The following is a 24,366-nucleotide window of genomic DNA, read 5'->3' as shown; positions in this document are numbered from 1 at the left end:
TTAAATTTTTTTTTTAGTTCTTGGGCCAAGGATAGTTTTGAAGTGAAGCCTTCCAATGCCACCTTATTCTTTATTTTATCATTTTAGACTCACCATTGTTTTAATGCTGTCCCATGCTGAGCCTAAAAGATTATTACTCAGTCTGTGTTCCACTTTAAGTTTATACTTCCATTTAGCCCTTTTGATTCCACGTTTAATCTCATTTTGAATACTGTGATTATTTTGTGTAAATGCTAGCTTTTTCTTTTTTTACCCAAAAAAGAAAATTATGTCATTAATGACTGACCCTCATGTCGTTCCAAACCCATAAGACCGCCATTCATCTTCGGAACACAGTTTAAAGGGGGGGTGAAATCTTGAGTACCTATAGAGTAGTACTGCATCCTTAATATCTCCAAAAAGTCTTTAGTTTTATTATATTTATAAGAGAAAAATTATCTGTGCCGATTTTTTCCGGAAAAACACGAGCGTCTGTAGACGTGACGTGTGGGCGGAGCTAAAGAATCACGAGCGCGAGTAGGCTTTTGCGTTGAGAGCGTTTGGAAGTTGTGACATTACGGTGAGGAAAAAAAACCATCATCCAAATCAAACCATGGCTAACAGTCAGATTCAGCCGTTTATTTATGATCCAGAATCAGATCCCGAGGCTGAAACTGAACGAGAGCAGCAGCAGCAATGACTACAGCAGGACGTCTCTATGTGGTATGTATAGAAACTCTATATATTTGCTTAGCGGTTTTGGAAAATGACTAAGTTCCACTTTATGTCGTCTTTTTTTTTTAAAGGTGTACAAGGTTTACTTGATGTGCTTACGCGCCGATAGCTAAGTTAACAACACAGAGATATTTGAAGCAGTTTTACTCACCGCCTGCGGTTCCAACACACGATCGTGACCCTTTTTTTTGTTGGGATTGCATTATCCTTAAGAAATAAACGATACGCAAATCTTCGAAATGCAGTTAACAAACAAAAACACTTGCACAACTTTGTCGATGCTCTGTAAAAATAAACTCTGTCCACTGGTCCCTTAATGTTTTTTTTTTGTGCAGGGTCTGTGCAGGGTTGTCTTGCTCTCGCAACCAAAAACACACTTCTTCTGTGACATTTCGCGACGCTCTCGCTCTGATCAGTGAATGTCTCTGCTCCGCTCTGCTCAAACGTGCAACTTAATTTTTGAAACTTTGTCCATGTTTAGCATGGGAATCCAACTCTTTAACAGTATAAAAAAACTCAGTATGCATGAAATAGCATTTCACCCCGCCTTTAAGATATGTCCAGAAAGGTAATAAAAACATCATCACGGTGCTGATGACGTATGACACTGCTGACGTGTTTTCTGGTGCACCCAATAACAAAGATAACATGTCAGCAGTGTTGTACGTCAGCAGCATCACTGCAGTGTTGTGAACACACTCACAACATACCTGGAAGGGAAGACAATGCTGAATAAAGTCATAATTTTTGTTATTATTTTTTTGTTATAAACTGTTGAAACTCTGCAGGAAAGTGGATCTCGCAAGACAGATTTGAGTATCCCTGCCCTAGTCCCCACTGTGGGTCTGCTACTGTACATGGAGATGAGGACCACTGTCCCTAAACTCTCAGCTCCATCCCTAATCAAACACACAAGATACCTAAGATAACTAAGTTTGTCCTTTCAATAAATCTGAAAAGCACCTTGTGTGTATGTATGTGTGTGTAGGTATGTGTGTGTGTGTGTGTGTGTGTCAACACAGAAGCAGCTAGCATTAATGAAAAATATCTGAGAAAGATTTTTTGAGGTTTGTTTTTGCTGAAGATGCCTGACAAACTGAGTTTTTTCAGTTGTAGTTTCCCCTATGGTTGGAATCTCATGCAACTAGGCATGTGTACCGAGAATGTCCTGTTGTCTATGTATATCAAGTTTCATTAAAGCAAGGGTTTAATGCTATTTCATGCATTCTGGGTTATTTACACTGTTAAAGAGCTGGATTCTCATGCTAAATGTGGCCAAAGTAAAAAAAAAAAAATAATTATAATGAGCTGGACATATGAAATACACTTCCTCAAGGGTTCGTATAAGTTTTAGAAAGTTTTATTTTGAGTATAGCCCTTCATGACGGGTGGAATTAATAATAATTCCTTACATTTATATAGCGCTTTTCTAGACACTCAAAGCGCTTACATGGTCAGGGGGTATCTCCTCATCTACCACCAGTGTGCAGCATCCACCTGGATGATACGACGGCAGCCATAGTGCGTCAGAACGCCCACCACACACCAGCTTTCTGGTGGAGAGGAGACAGAGTGATGAAGCAAATCAGCAGATATGGGGACTGTTAGGAGGCCATGATGGTCAGAGGCCAATGGGTGAATCTGGCCAGGATGCCGAGGTCACACCTCTACTCTTTTTCGAAAGACATCCTGGGATTTTTAATGACCACAGAGAGTCAGGACCTCGGTTTAACGTCTCATCCGAAGGACGGTGCTTGTTGACAGTATAGTGTCCCCATCACTACACTGGGGCGCTAAGACCCACACAGACCACAGGGTGAGCACCCCCTGCTGGCCTCACTAGCACCTCTTCCAGCAGCAACCTAGTTTTCTCAGGAGGTCTCCCATCCAGGTACTGACCAGGCTCAGCCCTGCCTAGCTTCAGTGGGCAACCGGTCTTGGGCTCCAGGGTGATATAGCTGCCGGCAATTCCTTGTATGGACACTTTTCCTGGAAAAGCATGCACACACAGCAACCAGAGCATGAAAATAAAATTAACACATTATAAGAGGAAAGGTTTCTGATGTCTATGGGAGTGTGAATTGTTTCAAAACCAATTCCAAGTATTTTTTAGCAAATCACACCACTGTTTGAAAGCATCACAAAATAAATAACATTTAAATAAACTGCCAATCTATTCAGGCCCTCCAATTTTGCCCATGAGCATAGACATAAAATTGTTGCGACTCAACTCCAAGAAGCCAAGGATAACAACAAGACTTGCATACACATCTCAACTCAGTCAGTGTCAAAGTACATGAGTCAGCTATCCAAAAGAGACCACACAGCTGCACCCTTCATGTGAGTTTAGCATGGAAGAATCCACTGCTGTCAAAGGGGAAAACAAAATTAAATGTATCAGTAGTAGAGATGCTGATGGAGTCTATATACATACTTTCCTAAACACCCATAAGACATAGATTTTCTCTTGCATCACTTACATCTCAGATATTTCTTCTAAGAAAAAATAAATAAAACCTAAGATCTTCAGTTTTAGAAGACCCCAAATCATTGAGCTCAAATTTAAGAACATACCAATGTATGCAATTAAAATCCTTAATAAGATCCCAAGAACACCAAAGAAAGAACCATCCAGACAGACTTATCTATAAAAAAAGGAAAAGAAACAGAAAAAAAGTCAGTAATGCCAGCATTTGACAGTGCTTTGTGGAAAAAGAAATTCCAACTGTTTGTTGATAAGACATTAAAGTGAATATGGACTGTGCTGCATGGCCTTCATTCAAAATGTATCTGATGTTTAATAATTGACGCCCTGACATACTCCACATGCACCTGAAAAAAAAAAGACAGAAAGAAAGAATCCAACGATACACACAGAACATTCTTGCAGCTTGCAGCTCTTCTTTGTATCTTTTGTATTCCAAAATTATTGTAATTTTGTGGATGAACTTTCCCCTAAACTCTTATATTGAGAATACAAGATTGCTGTGTTTTTTGTTTGGGAGCAGAGCACACACAGTCAGCTCCCTTTCTCCATCCTCACCCTCTAAATACAGTGCTCTCTTGGGGCACGGAAGCACACTCTGCAGTTTCTTCACTCCTGAGTTAGAGCATGGTGCTAAACCTCTCTTCCTCTGAGGAGGTTGATGTGGTCAGCACATCGGTACAGAAAAGATTGAGGCCATCTTAGTACAGTTGATGGAGGATTCAACTTGTGCCATAGCCAGGTTAAACATTGACAGGGCAGCTGAGAAGCAGGATGTTCATCCTAAGAGTAAATTAGATGGACACTTCCAGTGTGCTAAATCATAACCTCCACATTGGGACCTACTGGTTTTCCCTGATCTCCACATCGAGGTGTTGAGATCATATGTTAAGCCAGTTTCAGTTAAGCTCTTCAGACCTTATGTTACGAATTATTCTAACATTAGGGGGCTGAATGATATAGGTTGATGCCAAAGGTGGGACAGATGCATGAGACCTACAGTATCTGTCCCCAATATAGCATCGTCCCTGAAGGCAGATAAAGCCTACACGGTGGACCCACGTCTCCCACTTTTAGGCCAGCTCCTCATATCGGTGCAACAACAAGTCCAGATTCCAGTTGGACATTTGAGGGCAGGTCCCTCTGGGGAAGAGTGGTTCACACCGAATTATAGGGTGCCCATCTCTCCTAGTTGACCTCAGGAGGCCAGTCTGTTAACCCCACCACCTTTGGTGCACTGGGGCACAACGGTCTACATTGTCAGTTCTCAGTGTCTACCCAGAAACTTATCCTCTAAGGAGGTTATCAAGCAGCCAGTTCACTTTGTCGCTACTGATCATCTGTTTCAGCGCACCAAGCTGATTGCTCAAGAGACCAGTCTCAAGAGAATGGTTCCTTTAATTGGCGAGAAATGTTTCACACCTCATTATATGGAGTCCATCTCTCCTCAGTGCCCTCAGGAGGCTGATCTGTTAGCCCCACCACCTTTGGTTTTTGGGCCCAGCAGTCTTTAGGGAGCACTGTTCTCAGCTGCCACCCAACAACAGTATGGCACAACAATGCTCGTCCCCTAAAATGAGGTCATTAGAACCATAAGGTTGATTGTTCCCTGCCGGTAATCCACAGGGAATCAGGGTGCCAAAATGGCAACTACAAATATACCAGAGGCCAGTCTCTAGAGACTGGTTACCTTAGTAGACCTCTTGGCAGTGTGGAAACTTCTGCCAAATTTGTCTCAATTGGTCCTGCAGGTGGTGTGTCCCAGGCAGGCTCTTGTAGTGGAACAGGAAGTAGATATTCTTGTGAGCAAGGAGGCCACATAAAAGTACCGGTTTCCCACTGAAGCTAAGCAGGGCCGAGCCTGGTCAGTACCTGGATGGGAGACCTCATGGGAAAACTAGGTTGCTGCTGGAAGAGGTGCTAGTGAGGGCAGTAAGGGGTGCACGCCCTGTGGTCTGTGTGGGTTCTAGCACCCCAGTGTAGTGACACTATACTGTCAACAAGCACCATCCTTCAGATGAGACGTTAAACCGAGGTCCTGACTCTCTGTCATTAAAAATTCCAGGATGTCTTTCGAAGAGTAGAGGTGTGACCTCAACAACCTGACTAAATTTTCCCATTGGACTCTGACCATCATGGCCTCCTATATCTGCTGATTGGCTTCATCACTCTGTCTCCTCTCCACCAGAAAGCTGGTGTGTGGTGGGTGTTCTGGCGCAATATGGCTGCCTTCGCATCATCCAGGTGGATGCTGCACACTGGTGGTAGATGAGGAGATACCCCTGACAATGTAAAGTGCTTTGAGTGCCTAGAAAAGTGCTATAATGTAAGGAATTATTATTATTATTATTATTATAACTTGTTCCTCCACTCAAGAGGGTGTCTGGGTTCTACATCTGCAACTTCATTGTTCCATGGAGGGATGGGGAATTGTATCCATTTACAGGTCTGAATCTAAATAATTTTGTCAAAATGTTCACATTCAAGATGCTGACACTGAAACCGGTTCTGATTCAAATCAGATACAAGGACTGGTTTGTCACCATAGAGGACACATACATACATGTTGGCGGCTTACATAATGCTAATGGCAAATGCATAACTTGCGGACTGGACAGAGGTCATGAGTGGCCGCTCTGCCCAGGCTCCTTCTTTCATTTCATGTTCAAACTTAAATTGCCAGGTAATGCTGGACGTGTTTTATGCACTGAAACACTCCCTTTCAGACCTGAGGGGCCATCATGCGCTTTTCTGCACAGACAACACATTGTGGTCTCAAGCACTAGGGGGGTCTGCGTTCATGCCCACTATACAAGATCCTCCTGTGGGCTCAGTGAAAGCTTCTTTCACTAAGAGTAATTTACAACCCAGGTGCCTGATCAGGGAACATCCTGTATAGACAGGGGCTGAAGCCTGGTGAATGGAGGCTCCATCTTGATCACAATATCCACTCTGGTTCTTCCTTTTTAAATCCAGTTCCTCTCGATCTGGATACCTCGAACTGGATACCATGGTACAAACGTGGTTGAGACTGTGTCTGTATGCCTTTTCCTCAATTGCTCTGCTTCCAGGAGTTCTGGAGAGAGGTCCATCTATTTCTAGTAGCCCAATTCTGGTTGCCCTAAGATAGGCTCTCGGACCTAGTGGCATTTGTCGGCATTGCGGAATGGGTATTGCAGTTCCCAAAGCTTTTCTGAAGCAGCGTTGAACACTGTCTAAACACTTGATGGCTGATCTGTTAATTCTTAGTTCTTAGTTAGAAAACCTAGGTGTGCTATTTGATAATAATCTTTTGTTTGAAACGAACATTTCTAGCATTTCTAAAACCGCATTTTTCCATTTAAAAAATATATAAAAATTACGACCCATGCTTTTAATGAAACACAAAAAAGTTAATTCATGTGTTTATGACCTAAAGGTTTGATTATCGTAATGCCTTATTGGGTGGTTGCTCTGTCCACTTAATAAATTCCAGCTAGCCCAAAATGCAGCAGCTAGAGTTCTTACTAGAACCAGGAAGTATGACCCTATTAGCCAGTTTCTGTCAACTCTGCAATGGCTCCCTATTGAGCAACGAATACATTTAAAATTCTTGCTAATTACTTATAAAGCACTGAATAGTTTAGCTCCTCAATACCTGAGCGAGCTAATATAGCATTATTGTTCTTCATGTATGCTGCAATCTCAAAATGTTTACCATTTGATAATACCTAGAATATCACAATCGACTGTGGGTAGCAGATCCTTTTCCTATTTAGTGCACAGTCTCGGGAACATTAGAGGCAAACACACTCACTAGATTAGATTAAAAAAACATGATCTATTTAACCTGGCATACACATAACGGACTGTCGCATTTCTATAATTCAAATCCAAAAGTTAAAGGATTGTTAGCCTGCATTAATTTGGGTCAACTGGAACTGGGAAAACTTCCCATAACACCCAATGAACTCACTACCTTGTAAGAAGAATGGCATCTATGCTAATATTAGTCTCTTTCATTATTATTCCAAGGTCAGGTCAAGTCACCTTTATTTATATAGCGCTTTAAATAAAATACATTGCATCAAAGCAACTGAACAACATTCATTAGGAAAACAGTGTGTCAATAATGCAAAATGACAGTTAAAGGCAGTTCATCATTGAATTCAGTGATCTCATCATTCAGCTCAGTCCAGTTTAAATCGTATCTTTACAATGATTTGCAATCAAGTCAACTATATCGCTGTAGACGAAGTGACCCCAACTAAGCAAGCCAGAGGCGACAGCGGCAAGAAACCAAAACTCCATCGGTGACAGAATGGAGAAAAAACCTTGGGAGAAACCAGGCTCAGTCTGGGTGCCAGTACTCCTCTGGTCAGACGATACCAGCAGTTCAATTCCAGGCTGCAGCAAAGTCAGATTGTGCAAAAGAATCATCTGTTTCCTGTGATCTTGTCCTGGTGGTCATCTGAGACAAGGTCTTTACAGGGGATCTGTATCTGGGGCTCTAGTTGTCATGATCTCCACAGTTTTTCAGGGCTGTAGAGGTCCTTTCTAGGTGCCGATCCACAATCTGGTCTGGATACGTACTGGATCCGGGTGACTGCAGGGACCCTCTGATCTGGATACAGACTGGTGGCTACGGTCACCTCGGAATTAAAGAGAAACAGACTAATATTAGCGTAGATGCCATTCTTCTGATGATGTAGCAAGTACATCAGGTGTTATGGGAAGTGTTCCCGGTTCCAGTTTACCTAATTAATGCAGCCTTAAAATCTTTTAACGGATTTGGATATTAGAAGCATATTAGTATGTTATGTGTAAACCAGGTTAAAGAGATGGGTCTTTAATCTAGATTTAAACTGCAAGAGTGTGTCTACCTCCCGAACAATGTTAGAAAGGTTATTCCAGAGTTTAAGCGCCAAATAGGAAAAGGATCTGCCGCCCGCAGTTGATTTTGATATTCTAGGTATTATCAAATTGAGTTTTTAGAAAGCAGCGGACGTGGAGGATTAAAATGTAACAAGAGCTCATTCAAATACTGAGGTGCTAAACCATTCAGGGCTTTATAAGTAATAAGCTTTATAAGATTGCTATCAAATAGCACACCTAGGTTCCTAATTGATGACAAAGATTTGACAGAGAAACCATCAAGTTTTAGATAGTGTTCTATGTTAATACATGCAGAGTTTTTAGGTCCTATAATTAATACATCTGTTTTTTTTTTTCAGAATTTAGCAGTAAGAAATTACTTGTCATCCATGTATATCGACTATGCATTCCATTCATTTTTCAAATTGGTGTGTTTCACCTGGCCGCGAAGAAATATAGAGCTGAGTATCATCAGCATAACAGTGAAAGCTAACACCATGTTTCCTGATGATATCTCACAAGGGTAACATATAAAGAGTGAAGAGTAGCGGCCCTAATACTGAGCCTTGAGGTACTCCATACTGCACTTGTGATCGATATGATACCTCTTCATTCACTGCTATGAACTGATGGCGGCCATATAAGTACGATTCAAACCATGCTAATGCACTTCCATTAATGCCAACAAAGTGTTCAAGTCTATGCAAAAGAATGTTGTGGTCAATAGTGTCAAACGCAGCACTAAGATCCAATAGAACTAATAGAGAGATAGAATCATGATCAGATGAGCACACACCGTGGTGTTACCGGTAGGCCCCTCAAAGCTGGATGAGAGAGTGAGTGTGTGAGTGAAGTGACATTCAGCCAAGTATGGTGACCATACTCAGAATTTGTGCTCTGCATTTAACCCATCCGAAGTACACACACACACAGAGCAGTGAACACACACCCAGACCAGTGGGCAGCCATTTATGCTGCAGCATTCGTGGAGCAGTTGGGGGTTCGGTGCCTTGCTCAAGGGCACCTAAGTCGTGGTATTGAAGGTGGAGAGGGAACTGTACATACACACGCACTGCCGGCCCGAGACTCGAACTCACAACTTTTCGATTGCCAGTCCGACTCTCTAACTATTAGGCCACGACTTCCCCCACAAATGAGGAAACCAAGGATGAAGGCGAGCTGGACAGAACCAGCGGAGACGACGGAGAGAGGGGGCAATTCAATCTCCAGTTCCAATTCCCAATCAGTAAGATCCTTCTCCTCTTTTTGGCCCTTTTGGTGTTCCATAGTCTGCTCACCCTCAGCTGCTCTCTCCCATGCGGTGGGCACTGTAGCCGGCTCTCGCACCTGGTCTGACAGGTTGGGCTCTGGCTCTCCATCATCGGTGGGCATGGGCTAATGCTTCGTACAATAGGGAGATGGTGGGCTGGGTTCTGGGCCGGGAGAGGCACTGGCAGTCAGTCCCTGGGAACAGGTGGGGAACAGAGATCCATTTCTCATCAGTGTCCACTCCACGAAGGCTGTGAAATTCGCTCAGGGACCATCCTCAGACGATGGCACTCTGTACGCAGTGTTTAAATTGGCATCATAGAACGCACAGAGGGCATCGTCCAGGTAGTTGGTGAGGCGCGCAATGATCCAGGTCAGTATGGTGTGTGCCCCGAGCAAATTTTCCCGCTGCTCCAGCAGGAGGAGGAGGTATTCCGGGCAAAGAAGGGGATCCATACAACACAACAGAAAGAAAAAGGACGGAGGAAAAAACAAGGAAAAGAAATGGAAGGTAGACATGCAATTTAAACTGTTTTGGTGAGGTCTTCTGTCACACTATGCTGGAACACAGAGCCAAGGATAATCAAAATGGTCTTTATTAATAAAACACAGAAGTAAATCCAACAGGGAGAACAGGAGGAAAATACACGTATCAAACTAGTAGACCTGAGAAAACTGAACTGAAAGGACATTGCTTATAAAGACAGGATAATGAGGGAGCTAAGGAGACACACCTGGGAACTAATCAACAATCAAGGAGAGACAGAAACTGGGTCACAGGGGAAAAAACACACATAGACAAGTCCATATAGTTCTGACAACAACAAATAGCTTATAAATGTCTTGTTATGCTATATTATCACCTAACTTTGGATCAGCTTGTTTTCTTTTAATAAGGACTGGTTTACATTTAGATATTATTATGTAAAAAAAAAAAAAAAAAAAAAAAAATGACCGGCCTACCAACAATTTCTCATAAATCTCTTGTTGTGCTATATTATCACCAAAAATTGGATTCAGGGATTTATTTTTTTAAATAAGTTTTCCTTCATTTAGTTTTGTATAAATATGGAATGATTGCAGGCATTATTGAGCTTTATTGGTCAAAGATTACCATCCATTGAAAATGAATGGGGGAGATTGGAAATCTGAGAAATATTTAGTGTTCAGAAGCATGTTGATAATTTTCATGTTCACACATGTATTTGTGCCTGAAAATACTCTGCTCAAAAATTAAGGGAACCCTTAAATCACATGCTGGATTTCAATAAATGAAATATTTAATTAAAAAATTTTAATTTATATAAAATACATTCTATATGTGACAACAATCAAAGGAAATCAAAATCATCAACACACTGAAGTCTAGATTCAAAATCACATCAAAAATCTATATAAAAAACTAAATTTACAAGCTGATCCAATTAGCATGAAGTTCATCACAGCAACATTGGATGCTCCGATAAATAATATCCAAGAGGTTCTCAATTGGATTCAAGTCTGGGGAATGTAAAGACCAATCAATTGCATCAATCCCAATTTCATCTAATAACTGTTCCCTCAGCCACTGAGGCCAGGCATTATCATGCACCAGGAGGAAACCAAGACCCACTGTATGACAGTAGCTCTGAGGATTTTATCCTGGTACCTAACAGCAGTAAGGTAACCCCTGGCTAACATGTGAAGGTCTGTGCAGGCCTCCCCAGACCATTACTGACCCACTGCCAAACCAGTCATGCTGGATGATGTTGCATGCAACATAATATTCCCCATAGCATCTCCATATTATTTCACATCTGTCACGTGTGCTTAGTGTAAACCTTCTCTCATCAGTGAAGGGAACAGGATGCTAATGACGAACCTACCAATTCTGGTGTTCTCTGGCGAATGCCAATCGAGCTGCATGGTACCAAGTTGTAATCACAGGTCCCACTACAGGACATCGGGCTCTTATTCCACTCTAATAAAGTCTGATTCTGACAGTTTGATCCGAAACATGTACACCTATAACCTGATACTTTTTGACATGGAACACCACAAGTGTAAATATATATATTTATTTGTGTGTGTGTGTGCACATTTTTTGTACAAAATAAAAGCTTTTAAAAAAAATTATTGGTTAAACATTAGAGCATGCTAGTGTGATAAACAGTGCAATTTTCATATTTTATTTAATATTGAGAGAATTATCCACAAATAAAGTGTTTTTCACAAAAACTGATGTATGGAAGCTCAGATCAATGAGGCCTACCATCAATCAGCTCCAAAAATAAACACTAAATATATTATTATGTACACAATTAAAAACACATGATGAAGTTGCAATTTAGTATAATTATAATATAATTTTGTGTAATGTGAAAAGTTATTTTAGTGCATTTTCTTTAAGAGTACGCTTACTGTAAGTGGCCGTTGCTTTCATTATTAAAATTATAGTATCTGCTTTATACAGATAAATATACATTTAATATTTAAAGGTACTCCACAAATGCACATTCAGTACTATTGAGCACACTTCTTTTAAACAGATGTAGGAAGTACTTTTAACGGTCACCTGTAGATATGTTGTTGCTTATAAGACTACTACATTGATACAGTATGTTGCTAATCGTTAGTTCACAGCAGCTAATGCATTTACTAGTTGTAATGCATGATACCTTATTGTAAACTGTTGTGACTAATATTTATTTATTTTTAGATAAAATTCACAATGTTAATCTGTACAATTCAATGCTTGCAAATTTAGCTGTTTATTCAGTAGAAGAAGCATGTTTATAGTGATCCTTATACATAAATGTTGATTAGTTTCCGAGTGGTAAAAATAAATGGTAAACCTTAACATCTCTTATCTTAATGCTGAAAAGATTTAAATGTTATCTTAGATTTAAAAAAATAAAATAAAATAAAAAAGAGAAAAAAAAAAAGATGAGAAATAGGCCTATGTTATAACTGATGAGTAATATATTAATACTCACTGTAAAGCAGATGATGGCTAAACGCATCCATTTACAGTCAACTTAATGGAGCTGTCGTCGATATGCTTACAATATACGTTTATGATCTCAATGTGTTATTTGGAAAATGTTACTTATTAGATTGACAAATAACGTGTTTGTGGTTTTGTATACTGTAGTAGAAATAATAAATTACATTTGCAGTAATAAATAGTTGACTGCAGTCGTGTAGGTGTTCAGTATAGCCTAAGATGTTTGTAATGTGAGCTGGGCGATATGTCACATGTGATCATGTTGAACTGTACTAAATGAAGTCATTCTTCAACTCACATTTGATCAAATCAGCTTCTTAGGCCATCGAAAGAACACATACATGTTAAATCAGGTTAAATGTTTTTTTAGCCCGTCTATTAAAACAGTATTTAAAATCTCGTGCATTAAACCAGAATGCACGAACGCGTTAGGCTCAAATGTGCTTCTTAAACATGTCAAACAGACAGGCATCTCCACGAAGACTACGCTTACTGTTTAAGTGATTTGCGAAAGGAAACGTTACCTTGGTAACCCACCTCTTTGTAGACATCTGTCGATATCTCCAGATTTAAATCTATTGCTGCTTCATTGTCAACCTCTATTTCCTCAGTTTCGGTTCGTGCGCTATTTTATTCCAAATACAACTGCGCTCCAGAAACGGAAACAATATAGCTAAATGTGGCAGTAACCGTTGGAGAAAGACCACAGTTTACGCATCCAGAGGGGAACAGTAGATGAATCCATGGTGGAGAGCGATGAAACAACATTGGCTGTCCGTTATCACGACGTCTCATTGAGGTCTTGCTGGAGGAAGAGGAGGAGGAGGATGAATGAGCATCAGATGATGGGAGGCTGGGATCAGATCTCTCTCTCTCTCTCTTACTGACTGTAACTAGATGAGGTTAGAAAACATGTAGTTTTAGCGCATACATGGTTTCTGAACGGTCAATGAGTCGATTAAAATAAGTTAGGTAAAACTCGTCCAGGTCGAACTGAATACATTTTTTTTTTAATCACACAAAACCTATTTATCACGTTTAGGGTGAAGTCAGCAAAAATGGGTCACGTTTTGCTAAATGACTTATAATATCTTTAAATAAACTATGCATAAGATCAAATTATATATATATATATATATATATATATATATTATAAATTAGCATGGGTCTCTTATCTACAGATTCGTACAAAGTGCATGTAAGGCCAAAATATACACAGTGGCATAAATGAACAGACATAGGCAGAATGCTAAATACAAAGAAAGAAAATTAAAAATAAATAAAAACATAAATAAATAATAATTAAGAAATAATTATAATGAAAAGGCAAAATTATTGTGTCACATGGAAAGACAGCGTCACATAAGACCAAACGTCTTCCCAAACCAGAATACACACAGGGACATCTCCTTCATTCTTATTACGTAGTTTGTAAAGCAAACGTTCATACAAGGCTGTCTTAGTCATTATGAAAAAATGAAAGTCGTGACTTTTGCCAAGTATGGTAATCCTTACTATGAATTGGTGCTCTGCATTTAACCCATCCAAGTGCACATTGAGTAGGGAACACACACACACATCATAAATACACAACAAGAGCAGTGGGCAGCTATTTTTACCAGCATCCAGGGAGCAATTGGGGTTTCAGTCAGTGCCTTGCTCAGGGCACTTTAGCCATGGGTATTGAGGGTGGAAGAGAGTACTGTTCATTCACTCCCCGCACCTACAGCCCTGCAGGCACTGAGATTTAAACCTGCGACCTTCGGTTTACAAGTCCAACTCTCTAACCATTAGGCCACAGCTGCCCTTTATGTTGTCCCATGCTTTTAGCTCTGGGGTTTTGGGAGTTCTTCAGTGTTTTAAGAGGACTCTAGCCATCACAGAGACCCCCACCATGATCACTGCAAACTCTCTGTTTGTAATATTTGGCATCTGCTCCCTGTCTCCCAATAGACACAACCTTGGTGATAATGGTGTTGTTGTTCCAAGCAATCCAATCCAAGCTAAATATTTAAGGTTTGGTGCCATAAAGGCTAAGTAAGTGGGCATTCCCAGATACAGTCAATAAAACTACCTCAGTACCTCTGTCCTTTTGAAATTTCCAGCAAACATTATTATTTGTCAAACCCATTCTATTGAGTCTAAGAGGTGTCAAATAAAACATGTATAATTTTATGTTGTATAAATTGTCCTCTAGCTTCTTTTACAAATTTACCTGTATTTGACCAAATTATTTTCCACTCTTTGTCCCCGATTACAAGCCCGATGTCCTTTCCCATATTGTCTTTAAATTAATACAGTCATTGCTGAGCACATGGTTGGTCATCCTGTAAAATACAGAGGCTTTTTGTTGGGGATGAGGCAGTGTTATGAAGTCCAAAATATGGTTTCTGTGTGTACTGGACTTCTGTGGAAACACAATTTCTAATTAGAAGATATTTCCAGAAATTATTTTTTCCCCTTTAAATAATACTTCTGTACAAGATTATTATAAGACATGCATATGCCCTGTGGTTTATACATATTCACACACACACACACTGTTCTGTTTCTTCATGTTATTCCAAACAGACTGGATGATGATGAGATCAGATCTCTGTGTGGAGCACTGGCTGATGTCAGACTCCTTGTGCAGACAAAAATCTCACTGGATTATTACATTTAATGGCAAAATGAATATTTGAAAATGTAAGCTGATATTTCCTACTGACACAGTACAGCAAAACATAGAAATAACTGACTTAAAAACCTTTTTTATTTTTTGGTGAAAATACTAGTGGCTAGTGGTAAGAGTTTTGCACATTACTATATATATATATAGCAATAAAATCAACACATACCAAGGACTCTAAAGGCCAAATCACAACTATAACAAATAAACAAATATATATCCATTTTGGAAAAATATTTTATTGTGGAAGAAGCGGTATAATTGTTAATAATGGCCTTTATACAGAAAATAAATAAATGAATAAATCTGCTCCTGCATATGTGAATGAAAATACAGTGCATACTTTTGCATAAACACATTTAGTATTGCTTGTATTTAGCAGTGTGAGTCAATAGCTGCTCCCCCTACATTTTTGCACGGCATGTATCAATTGTATGATATCATATAAACAGATGTAATTGCAATGCACTGACAATGGGCCAGCCTTCGCTCCCCATGTGCATCAGTGAGCCTCGACCACCCATGACCCTGTCGCCGGTTCACCACTGTTCCTTCCTTGGAGCACTTTTGATAGATATTGACCACTGAAGACCAGGAACACCTCACAAGAGCTGCAGTTTTGGAGATCACAATTGGGCCCTTGTCAAACTCACTCAAATTCTTACGCTTGCCCATTTTTCTTGATTCTAACACATAACATTTGAGAAAATGTTCACTTGCTGTCTAATATATCCCACCCACTTGCAGGTGCCGTGATGAAGAGATAATCAGTGATAACTTCACCTATCAGTGATCATAATGTTACTGTATGTCTGATTGGTGTAAATTAGTATTGCATTATCAAACATTTCTAAATGTTTATATGGATACATCCTAATTGTTTATTTGGGTTCCTTGTCAAACAATTCTGTAATAAATATTCATTTTCAAATATTCTGAAATATGACAGATATGACTAAAAACAACCGCTCTATATTTTACAAAAGTAAATCATTAGCTTAAGGCAAAAGGGGTACATTAGACATTTTTTTTTTTACACCGCTTAATTCGAACCCAGCTGCACATCTTTTACATAAAGTTGTTTCTAACCACACATGACATTTTCACTTGATTCTAGGCAGATAAAAGGCAGGAGACAGACATTCCACTGAAAATCAATAACGAGAGAAGCAGTAAAACAAAAAGAATAACAGTAAATGACTACAATCCCTCCTGCTGTTCTGCATTGAGCCAGGTGACCTGGAAGTAAAATATGACAGCACACATTCCAGCCTACTCATTCGCCCTGGCCTCAGGCACAGTCGCTCCTCTCCTGCTCTGCTTCATGGAGCTCGAGGGACAGCTCCAGAACTTCAGCATCAGAGCAGACAGCAACACTCCTGCATGCTCATCTAAACGCTGACAAATTCCCCTCTCTAATGCTAGCATCTTTGGCACAGGCCACAGCAACTCTCAAAAAACAAGAACAAATGGATGTGGCATAGTCTTTATACTAAACCAAGCTGACTGATTTAGGAGAGTTAAACCGTCTTTGTTGTTTTCTCTATACATGCTTCCTTTAGGTACTATTTTTAAGATATATGACTTGCGTTATCATTGTTATGCAGACGACACACAAATATATTTTCCCCTTAAACATAAAAATAGTTAGCACAGAATGCTGCTTGCCTTGAGGATGTTAAAGCATGGATGTCACTCAATTTCTGAAGTCTGAATGAGAGTAAGACTGAGGTTATGGTGTTAACATCTTCCAGTGTACATGACACAACAAATGTGAATCTTGGTGCCTTGGAACCTGATGTTAAGCCATTTCGTTAAAAACCTGGGAGTGGTACTGGACAGTGCCCTAAACTTGATAGACCGGTAAACTAAGTTGTGAAGGCAAGCTTCTACCAGCTTCGAACCCTGGTAAAAAATTAAGTCTTTCCTTTCATTCTCCAATTTTTAAAAAGTTATACATGGTTTTATCACTACAAGGCTGGATTTTTGGAATTCGCTTCATTTGGGGATCAGTCAGTCATCCATAAATCGCCTGCACATAGTCCAAAATGCTGCTGCTAGAGTTTTGACAGGAGTTCGTAAACGGGAACATATAACTCCTGTCCTTCAGTCGCTTCACTGGCTGTCCGTGTGTCACAGAAGTCCTGCTATTAGTTATTAAGTCATTAAATGGGTTAGCGCCTGCTTACATTTCTAATCTACTGACAACTTACCAACCTACAAGAGCTCTTAGGTCTGCAAACTTAGACCTCTCAGTGGTTCCTAAATCAAAACTAGAGGATTTTATTAAAAATAGAGGAGAGCAATAGAACATTTTCTATTGCTACTCCAAGACTGTGGAACAATCTCTCACCTGAAATTAAAACTGCACCCACCCTGTCCATTTTTAAAGTGAGGTTAAAGACTTTTCTAAAGACCAGTCTTATACAAAATGAATGTTGATGCAGTTGGCCTGTTTGTCATTGTCTTTTATTGTTTTATGGTGCTTATTTTACATTTTTGCATTCTGTATAGCATATTGGTCAATGAAAGTTGTGTTTAATTGTGCTTTATAAATAAAGTGACTGATTGATTGATTTGTCTGACATCACCTTTCATTCATTTATATTTCACTTATCTCAATACCTAGCAAGGTGCTTAAAATAGTAACGTATACTAAAAACATTCAAAATACCTTGACTTAGCTTATACTGGCATATTGTTGGAAATATTAGCAACGGCTAGCACCACTCACATTTTGTTCAGAAAATATAAACATTATCAATTGACTTTAACTGTCCCCAATGATAGGATCATCTTAATTTTGTAGATAAAAGAGGTAACATCAGCAAAACCGCAAACAGAGGGACACATAACAAATTAAACCAATGACCAAATTAAAATAATCCTGAATCGTTCTGTTTTGGCAAACATGTATTAGAAGCTTTTAATGACTGATATAAATTTGATTCTCAAATCAAACAAATTACTGATTAATACTAAAAATGTATAGTACTCATATTCCATTGTCTTAAAATAAGACAATATTAAAATATTAAATAGACACGTTTTTTCGCCTTTGATTTATATAATGTCTCTCACTACCATCTGTCACATGGTGCAGTTTCCCAGCTAAAATAAATTCCTTGTTCATCCATACATCTTTCCATGTACTCCCATGGGAACAGAGTTCAGCCCAGTATAAATGCAGCCACTATACTTTTTTGGACTAAATCTGGCATGATTGGATATACAGTACTGTACAAATTACGATAACGAGCTGAGATTTCTAAATGGATAAGCGCTACAGTAGCAGTTTACTTTGGTTGGTTGTAGAGCTATTTTGTTAGAACTACACTATGAAATACATTCCATTAATGACAGACGACGCCCCCTCCACATTTAAAACAGTAAATCATTAGCTTATGGCAGAACACAGGGGCCATTATAAAGAACATTTACCATTTACACAATTTGAATTTAACATTGTTTGTACATTACAGGTTTCAGCTTCTTCATATTTTAATTGCTATCAAGAATCATTTGCTATTTTTTTACTTATATTACCCAGACTCCTGTGTGAGCACTTTAGTATATCCTGCCCTAGGACCTCCAACTTTTACATAAAGAGGCTGTTTCTTACTACGTAAGAAATATATATTTAATTCCAGGAAATCAATTGAATCTAGATATGTTGTTAAAATTTTGATAACAAGCTTAAATTAATTCAATTCAGCATTCTGTTTTCACACCACTGTCAGCCACCTCTTTCCGTGCACACTGCCCGACCTGCAAATCACACAAGCTTGTCATCAATTATCATGCCAATTAAGGACAGCTTATGTGCCCACCACAAACACACAGTCATTGCCTGGTCTCCACAAAGAACAGTCAGACTCCTTAGCTCTCTTTTACCACTGGACTTTCCTGCATTTGTTTCATTTTTTGTTTTGTCTCTGAAAGTCCATTTGACTGATCTTCTGTGAACAAACCAGCATTATCAATACAATACAAAATAAACTAACAGCTGTAATCAGCATTTTAAAGAGCCAGTTGAACGACTGTGTAAGCCTGCTTACTAAGCTACCCTAATGATGAATTAAATTAATCATTTAATTTAGACCACACATAGCACAAATGAAAGTGCAACTGCATCAAGATATGCTATATTGACCTATTTATTACCAAATAACCTAAGTAAACTTCAGCATAACTACTTGTGCTGCATTCATGAATTATATCTAACCTCCCTATCTTAGAATAATTCACTTGATAGCAGAAAAACTCCCATCCCGATATACATGTGGAACAAAGAGAAGCCTTTCTACTGTATCTGTGACTAGGTTGTAACATTCTGTTGATCAAGGATTATGGTATACTGAACAATATTTCACAGCAAAACCAGTTGTAGTTGAATTAGCATGCTTTTATTAGTGCATAATACAGCTCTGCACATTTCACAAATAATTCTTTACAACAAAACATAAATTATATATATATATATATATATATATATATATCTTTTTTTTCCGCTTAAGATACATAGACAAGTTCTTTGGAAAACTCCGAAAATTCAATTAAACCTATATACTTTTCCTATATATACTGTATTTATATATCTTTCTATTTAGTGAGCTACATGTGTTCTTTATATAGTATGTTGTCCGTTGAGGCTCTATTATTAAATACTATTCATCTACAACACAATATGGTGTTTGTGCGGTAAAAGTCATTGTTGTCGCTCCTTATCTGCGAGTCTCTTTGCCTTGTTCTGCAGGTAGCGTGCTTTCCCTTCTTCAAACCGCTTCTGCTCCTCTTCACCGTCCAGCTGCAAGAAAACAAATGACACATTTTACACATTGGCACAGTGAAGTTGGATATTGTGGTGTACTAGAAACCCTGTAAAACCCGGTTTATGCACTGTGAACTAACATTAATAAACAATAAACAACAATTTGATTAATGTTTTTGGGATTTTATTTATATATATATATATATATATATATATATATATATATATATATATATATATATATATATATATATATATATATATATATATATATATATATATATATATATATATATAATAATAATAAAGTTACTTCAGTATTTCTACTTCAAAATTTCATGTTAATTTCTGTTACTTGTGGTTTCTTTATAATTATTTGTAAAATTCACTAGGATATTATTGATTGAAAATGGCTTCTACACCAATTAAAAGCACAGAAAAAAATTATATATATATTTTCAATATATATTTTTTAAATTCCTGTTTTATGTTAATACTTTTATATTGCAAATAATTTGTGGAACAATTATGGGCCATTCATCAACAGTCATGTGTGAACTTGACAGTTGCAAAACATTTCTTGGAGACCTAAAAGAACACAAAAAGATGTTTTCTTTCGGAGCTCAGCTTCATCACGGACAAACAACAATACTGTGCAGGATGTCAGTTGGTGTTAGGCTGCATCTTCCAGCTGCACACTACACCATAGCTATTCTTATCATTGGCTATAGGTCACCAGCTAGTCATGCTATGGCAGATGGCGGCCAACCTTAGGGAACAAACTGTGCAGCGACAACTGAAGCAGCCTGGCTGATTAGGGCATATGCACAACTGAGGACCACAGATATAGAATGCATATCCACAGCAAGGTTATATAAGCACAAGAAGATACAGTAAACTTCACAGGGTTAATGATGTTGAGACAAATTTTATGTTCCTGAGGTGACCCAGTTTAATGGAGAGCATATGAACTGTTGCAATCATTTTGATTTAATTTAAGTGTCAGTTCTGGCTGTCATTGGCTAACATGAATTAAATATTTCATAAAGCTCTGTAATAACCCGGTTTAACTAATGAAACTTGTATGTGAACAGCTGTCTCTTGCAACCAAAGCAAAACAAAACAGCTCCCCCTGTAATTTCTATCTGAAAACATCATGTGACCCTGAAGGAAGCCCTGGCTGGGTCAGTGACTGTCCTCTTGCTCAGACTCGTGAGGCCAAGCCATAGCTGCAGTGCTCGTCTTGAACAAATTAAATTAAGCTGGAGGGAAACTCAGTGCCTCAGTCACAGAGAGACTGACTGGCAGAAGACCAGAGCGATTGCTCAAAGTGGAAAACATTATAAAATGTAAGTGTTAGGGAAAAAACAACAGTAGTTAAATGGAAACTGCAAATGGAAATAGCCAATAAGGATGCTGAAGAAAGTTTGCGTGGTTTGTTTTATCTGCTAAGACTGGAACTACATGAATGCAGACACTTCTAGCTATGCAAGCTTGAATTCACAAACCACATGCTCTCTATGTGTCCCAGCATATATAGCAACACAGGCACTGTCATATTCTTAAAGTTACTGCAATGGACACTACAGCAGGACTTAACCATTGCTTCTTGTCTCTACAGCTCAACTACTGTAATGTCACGGCAGAGAAACTTCTGCAGAAATTTAATTAAATTGATTCGTCGACCCACTTGAGAACTAGGGTTACACAGGTTCAGAAGAAAACACATTATATGGACAATGAGACTGCACACTTGCAATGGTATAACCCAATTAAATTAGTAGTATTCGACTGGTCATGTGGTTATCTCAACACTTCTGCCTCCATTGGGGCGCCATGTAAACATTGGCAAAATAAGGAAAAGTAGACTTTGAAAACAGTATTATAACTTATAAACTGACAGGACGTTGTAAAAAAAAAAAAAAATAATAATTCAATGAAATCCCAAAGAATATGTAGACCTCACTAACAGCTCTGGCATGACCAAGCTTTTGCCAAACATTTGATTTCCAGTAGCCCACAAAAGCACAGCAAAGGCAGATTATTACATCAGATCTGCCTCCTTAATAAAGCTCTCAGCAGATACAGCAGTATAATTCCATTACACTGACTGAGCGACGTGCTATCAGGACTTGCATTTCTGATAAATGGATTATCTGGATAACATCTCTCCCTCTCTTAACGGTCACTGCAAACAGTTTCTCAGTAGACAGTCAACGCCGAGGTTGAATCCATTATGAATATGAATCCATAATGATCATTGCACTAGACACCCAAAGTTTCTTCAGCCATGAACATAAGAGCCTATTCCTTAATAAAGCATGTTTTAAATGAACTAGAATTGCCTGACCTTCACTCTCAACACTGCTGAAATTGAAAATGTATTGTTGCTACCTATCATAGTTTCATAGTTTCTGCCTGGTCTGACCCTAAAACATACAGTATTGTTCAAAATAATAGCAGTACAATGTGACTAACCAGAATAATCAAGGTTTTTAGTATATTTTTTATTGCTACGTGGCAAACAAGTTACCAGTAGGTTCAGTAGATTGTCAGAAAACAAACAAGACCCAGCATTCATGATGTGCACGCTCTTAAGGCTGTGCAATTGGGCAATTAGTTGAAAGGGGTGTGTTCAAAAAAATAGCAGTGTCTACCTTTGACTGTACAAACTCAAAATTATTTTGTACAAACATTTTTTTTCTTCTGGGATTTAGCAATCCTGTGAATCACTAAACTAATATTTAGTTGTATGACCACAGTTTTTTAAAACTGCTTGACATCTGTGTGGCATGGAGTCAACCAACTTGTGGCACCTCTCAGCTGTTATTCCACTCCATGATTCTTTAACAACATTCCACAATTCATTCACATTTCTTGGTTTTGCTTCAGAAACAGCATTTTTGATATCACCCCACAAGTTCTCAATTGGATTAAGGTCTGGAGATTGGGCTGGCCACTCCATAACATTAATTTTGTTGGTTTGGAACCAAGACTTTGCCCGTTTACTAGTGTGTTTTGGGTCATTGTCTTGTTGAAACAACCATTTCAAGGGCACGTCCTCTTCAGCATAGGGCAACATGACCTCTTCAAGTATTTTAACATATGCAAACTGATCCATGATCCCTGGTATGCGATAAATAGGCCCAACACCATAGTAGGAGAAACATGCCCATATCATGATGCTTGCACCTCCATGCTTCACTGTCTTCACTGTGTACTGTGGCTTGAATTCAGAGTTTGGGGGTCGTCTCACAAACTGCCTGTGGCCCTTGGACCCAAAAAGAACAATTTTACTCTCATCAGTCCACAAAATGTTCCTCCATTTCTCTTTAGGCCAGTTGATGTGTTCTTTGGCAAATTGTAACCTCTTCTGCACATGCCTTTTTTTTAACAGAGGGACTTTGCGGGGGATTCTTGAAAATAGATTAGCTTCACACAGACGTCTTCTAACTGTCACAGTACTTACAGGTAACTCCAGACTGTCTTTGATCATCCTGGAGGTGATCATTGGCTGAGCCTTTGCCATTCTGGTTATTCTTCTATCCATTTTGATGGTTGTCTTCCGTTTTCTTCCACGTCTCTCTGGTTTTGCTCTCCATTTTAAGGCATTGGAGATCATTTTAGCTGAACAGCCTATCATTTTTTGCACCTCTTTATAGGTTTTCCCCTCTCTAATCAACTTTTTAATCAAAGTACGCTGTTCTTCTGAACAATGTCTTGAACGACCCATTTTCCTCAGCTTTCAAATGCATGTTCAACAAGTGTTGGCTTCATCCTTAAATAGGGGCCACCTGATTCACACCTGTTTCTTCACAAAATTGATGACCTCAGTGATTGAATGCCACACTGCTATTTTTTTGAACACACCCCTTTCAACTAATTCAACTAATTGCCCAATTGCACAGCCTTAAGAGCGTGCATATCATGAATGCTGGGTCTCATTTGTTTTCTGAGAATCTACTGAACCTACTGGTAACTTGTTTGCCACGTAGCAATAACAAAATATACGAAAAACCTTGATTATTCTGGTTAGTCACATTGTACTGCTATTATTTTGAACAATACTGTAGTTCAGTTTGTGCAACTTAATGTGAAAAAGTTGACCCAGTCATATTTTAAGTAACATTACTGCTTGGATAAAACCACTTAATTTTTATATTATTTAATTATTTTTTGAACCATAATGAACCATAAAAAAGTTTAATATTGAGTAGTCCAAGTTCTGAAGCCATACAACAGGAAATGGGAACACCAGAAACTCGTATTCACTAAGCTTCTCTAAAATGGAACCTCTGCAAATGTCATTTGCAACTTGAGTTCAGGTTCAAAAATTGCTTGTTGTATGGGAAAGAGTTGATGAAAAATTCTGCCGTCGTCTTCCATGAAAAAATAACAGCATATGGGTTTAGAAAGATATGAGGATGAGTAGATTATGACAAGAGCTTTTGTGTGGGTGAACTTTTCCTTTAACAATGTCCATTCAAAACACACAAGCTGTAGAAAACTTGAGCTGAGGAGCCTGGCTATTAATGAGGGAAATGTGGTTTGGGTCCCTGAGCCCATTCACTTCTTAAATTACACAAATTACATTTAAAGCATTTTGGCTAAAATAA

General features: G+C 38.7%; 2 protein-coding genes across 10 annotated transcripts in view; both read right to left on the bottom strand.

The window, feature by feature from the left end:
• The window catches only part of LOC113039652 (probable G-protein coupled receptor 153), a 33,439-nt gene extending 20,274 nt beyond the window's left edge, over positions 1-13,165 (bottom strand). For 2 of the 3 annotated variants that reach the window (XM_026197633.1, XM_026197635.1), the window contains exon 1: positions 12,846-13,165. The gene's annotated coding sequence lies outside the window, so the exon portion shown is untranslated. Of the gene's footprint in view, positions 1-12,832 lie in introns of all 3 variants that reach the window. The other variant, XM_026197634.1, reaches the window with a different exon arrangement.
• Positions 13,166-19,488: 6,323 nt separating this feature from the next.
• The window catches only part of LOC113039651 (cytosolic acyl coenzyme A thioester hydrolase-like), a 67,012-nt gene continuing 62,134 nt past the window's right edge, over positions 19,489-24,366 (bottom strand). For all 7 annotated transcript variants that reach the window (XM_026197627.1, XM_026197632.1, XM_026197625.1 and 4 more), the window contains one exon: positions 19,489-19,786. In XM_026197627.1, coding sequence (XP_026053412.1) covers positions 19,688-19,786 — 99 coding nt within the window. In that variant the 3' untranslated portion in view covers positions 19,489-19,687. The remainder of the gene's footprint in view (positions 19,787-24,366) is intronic.

This window comes from Carassius auratus, chromosome 22 (assembly GCF_003368295.1).
Source record: "Carassius auratus strain Wakin chromosome 22, ASM336829v1, whole genome shotgun sequence".
Taxonomy (NCBI): domain Eukaryota; kingdom Metazoa; phylum Chordata; class Actinopteri; order Cypriniformes; family Cyprinidae; genus Carassius; species Carassius auratus.
The sequence above is the reverse complement of the archived record's forward strand: the minus strand, read 5'-3'. Positions and strand labels throughout refer to the sequence as shown.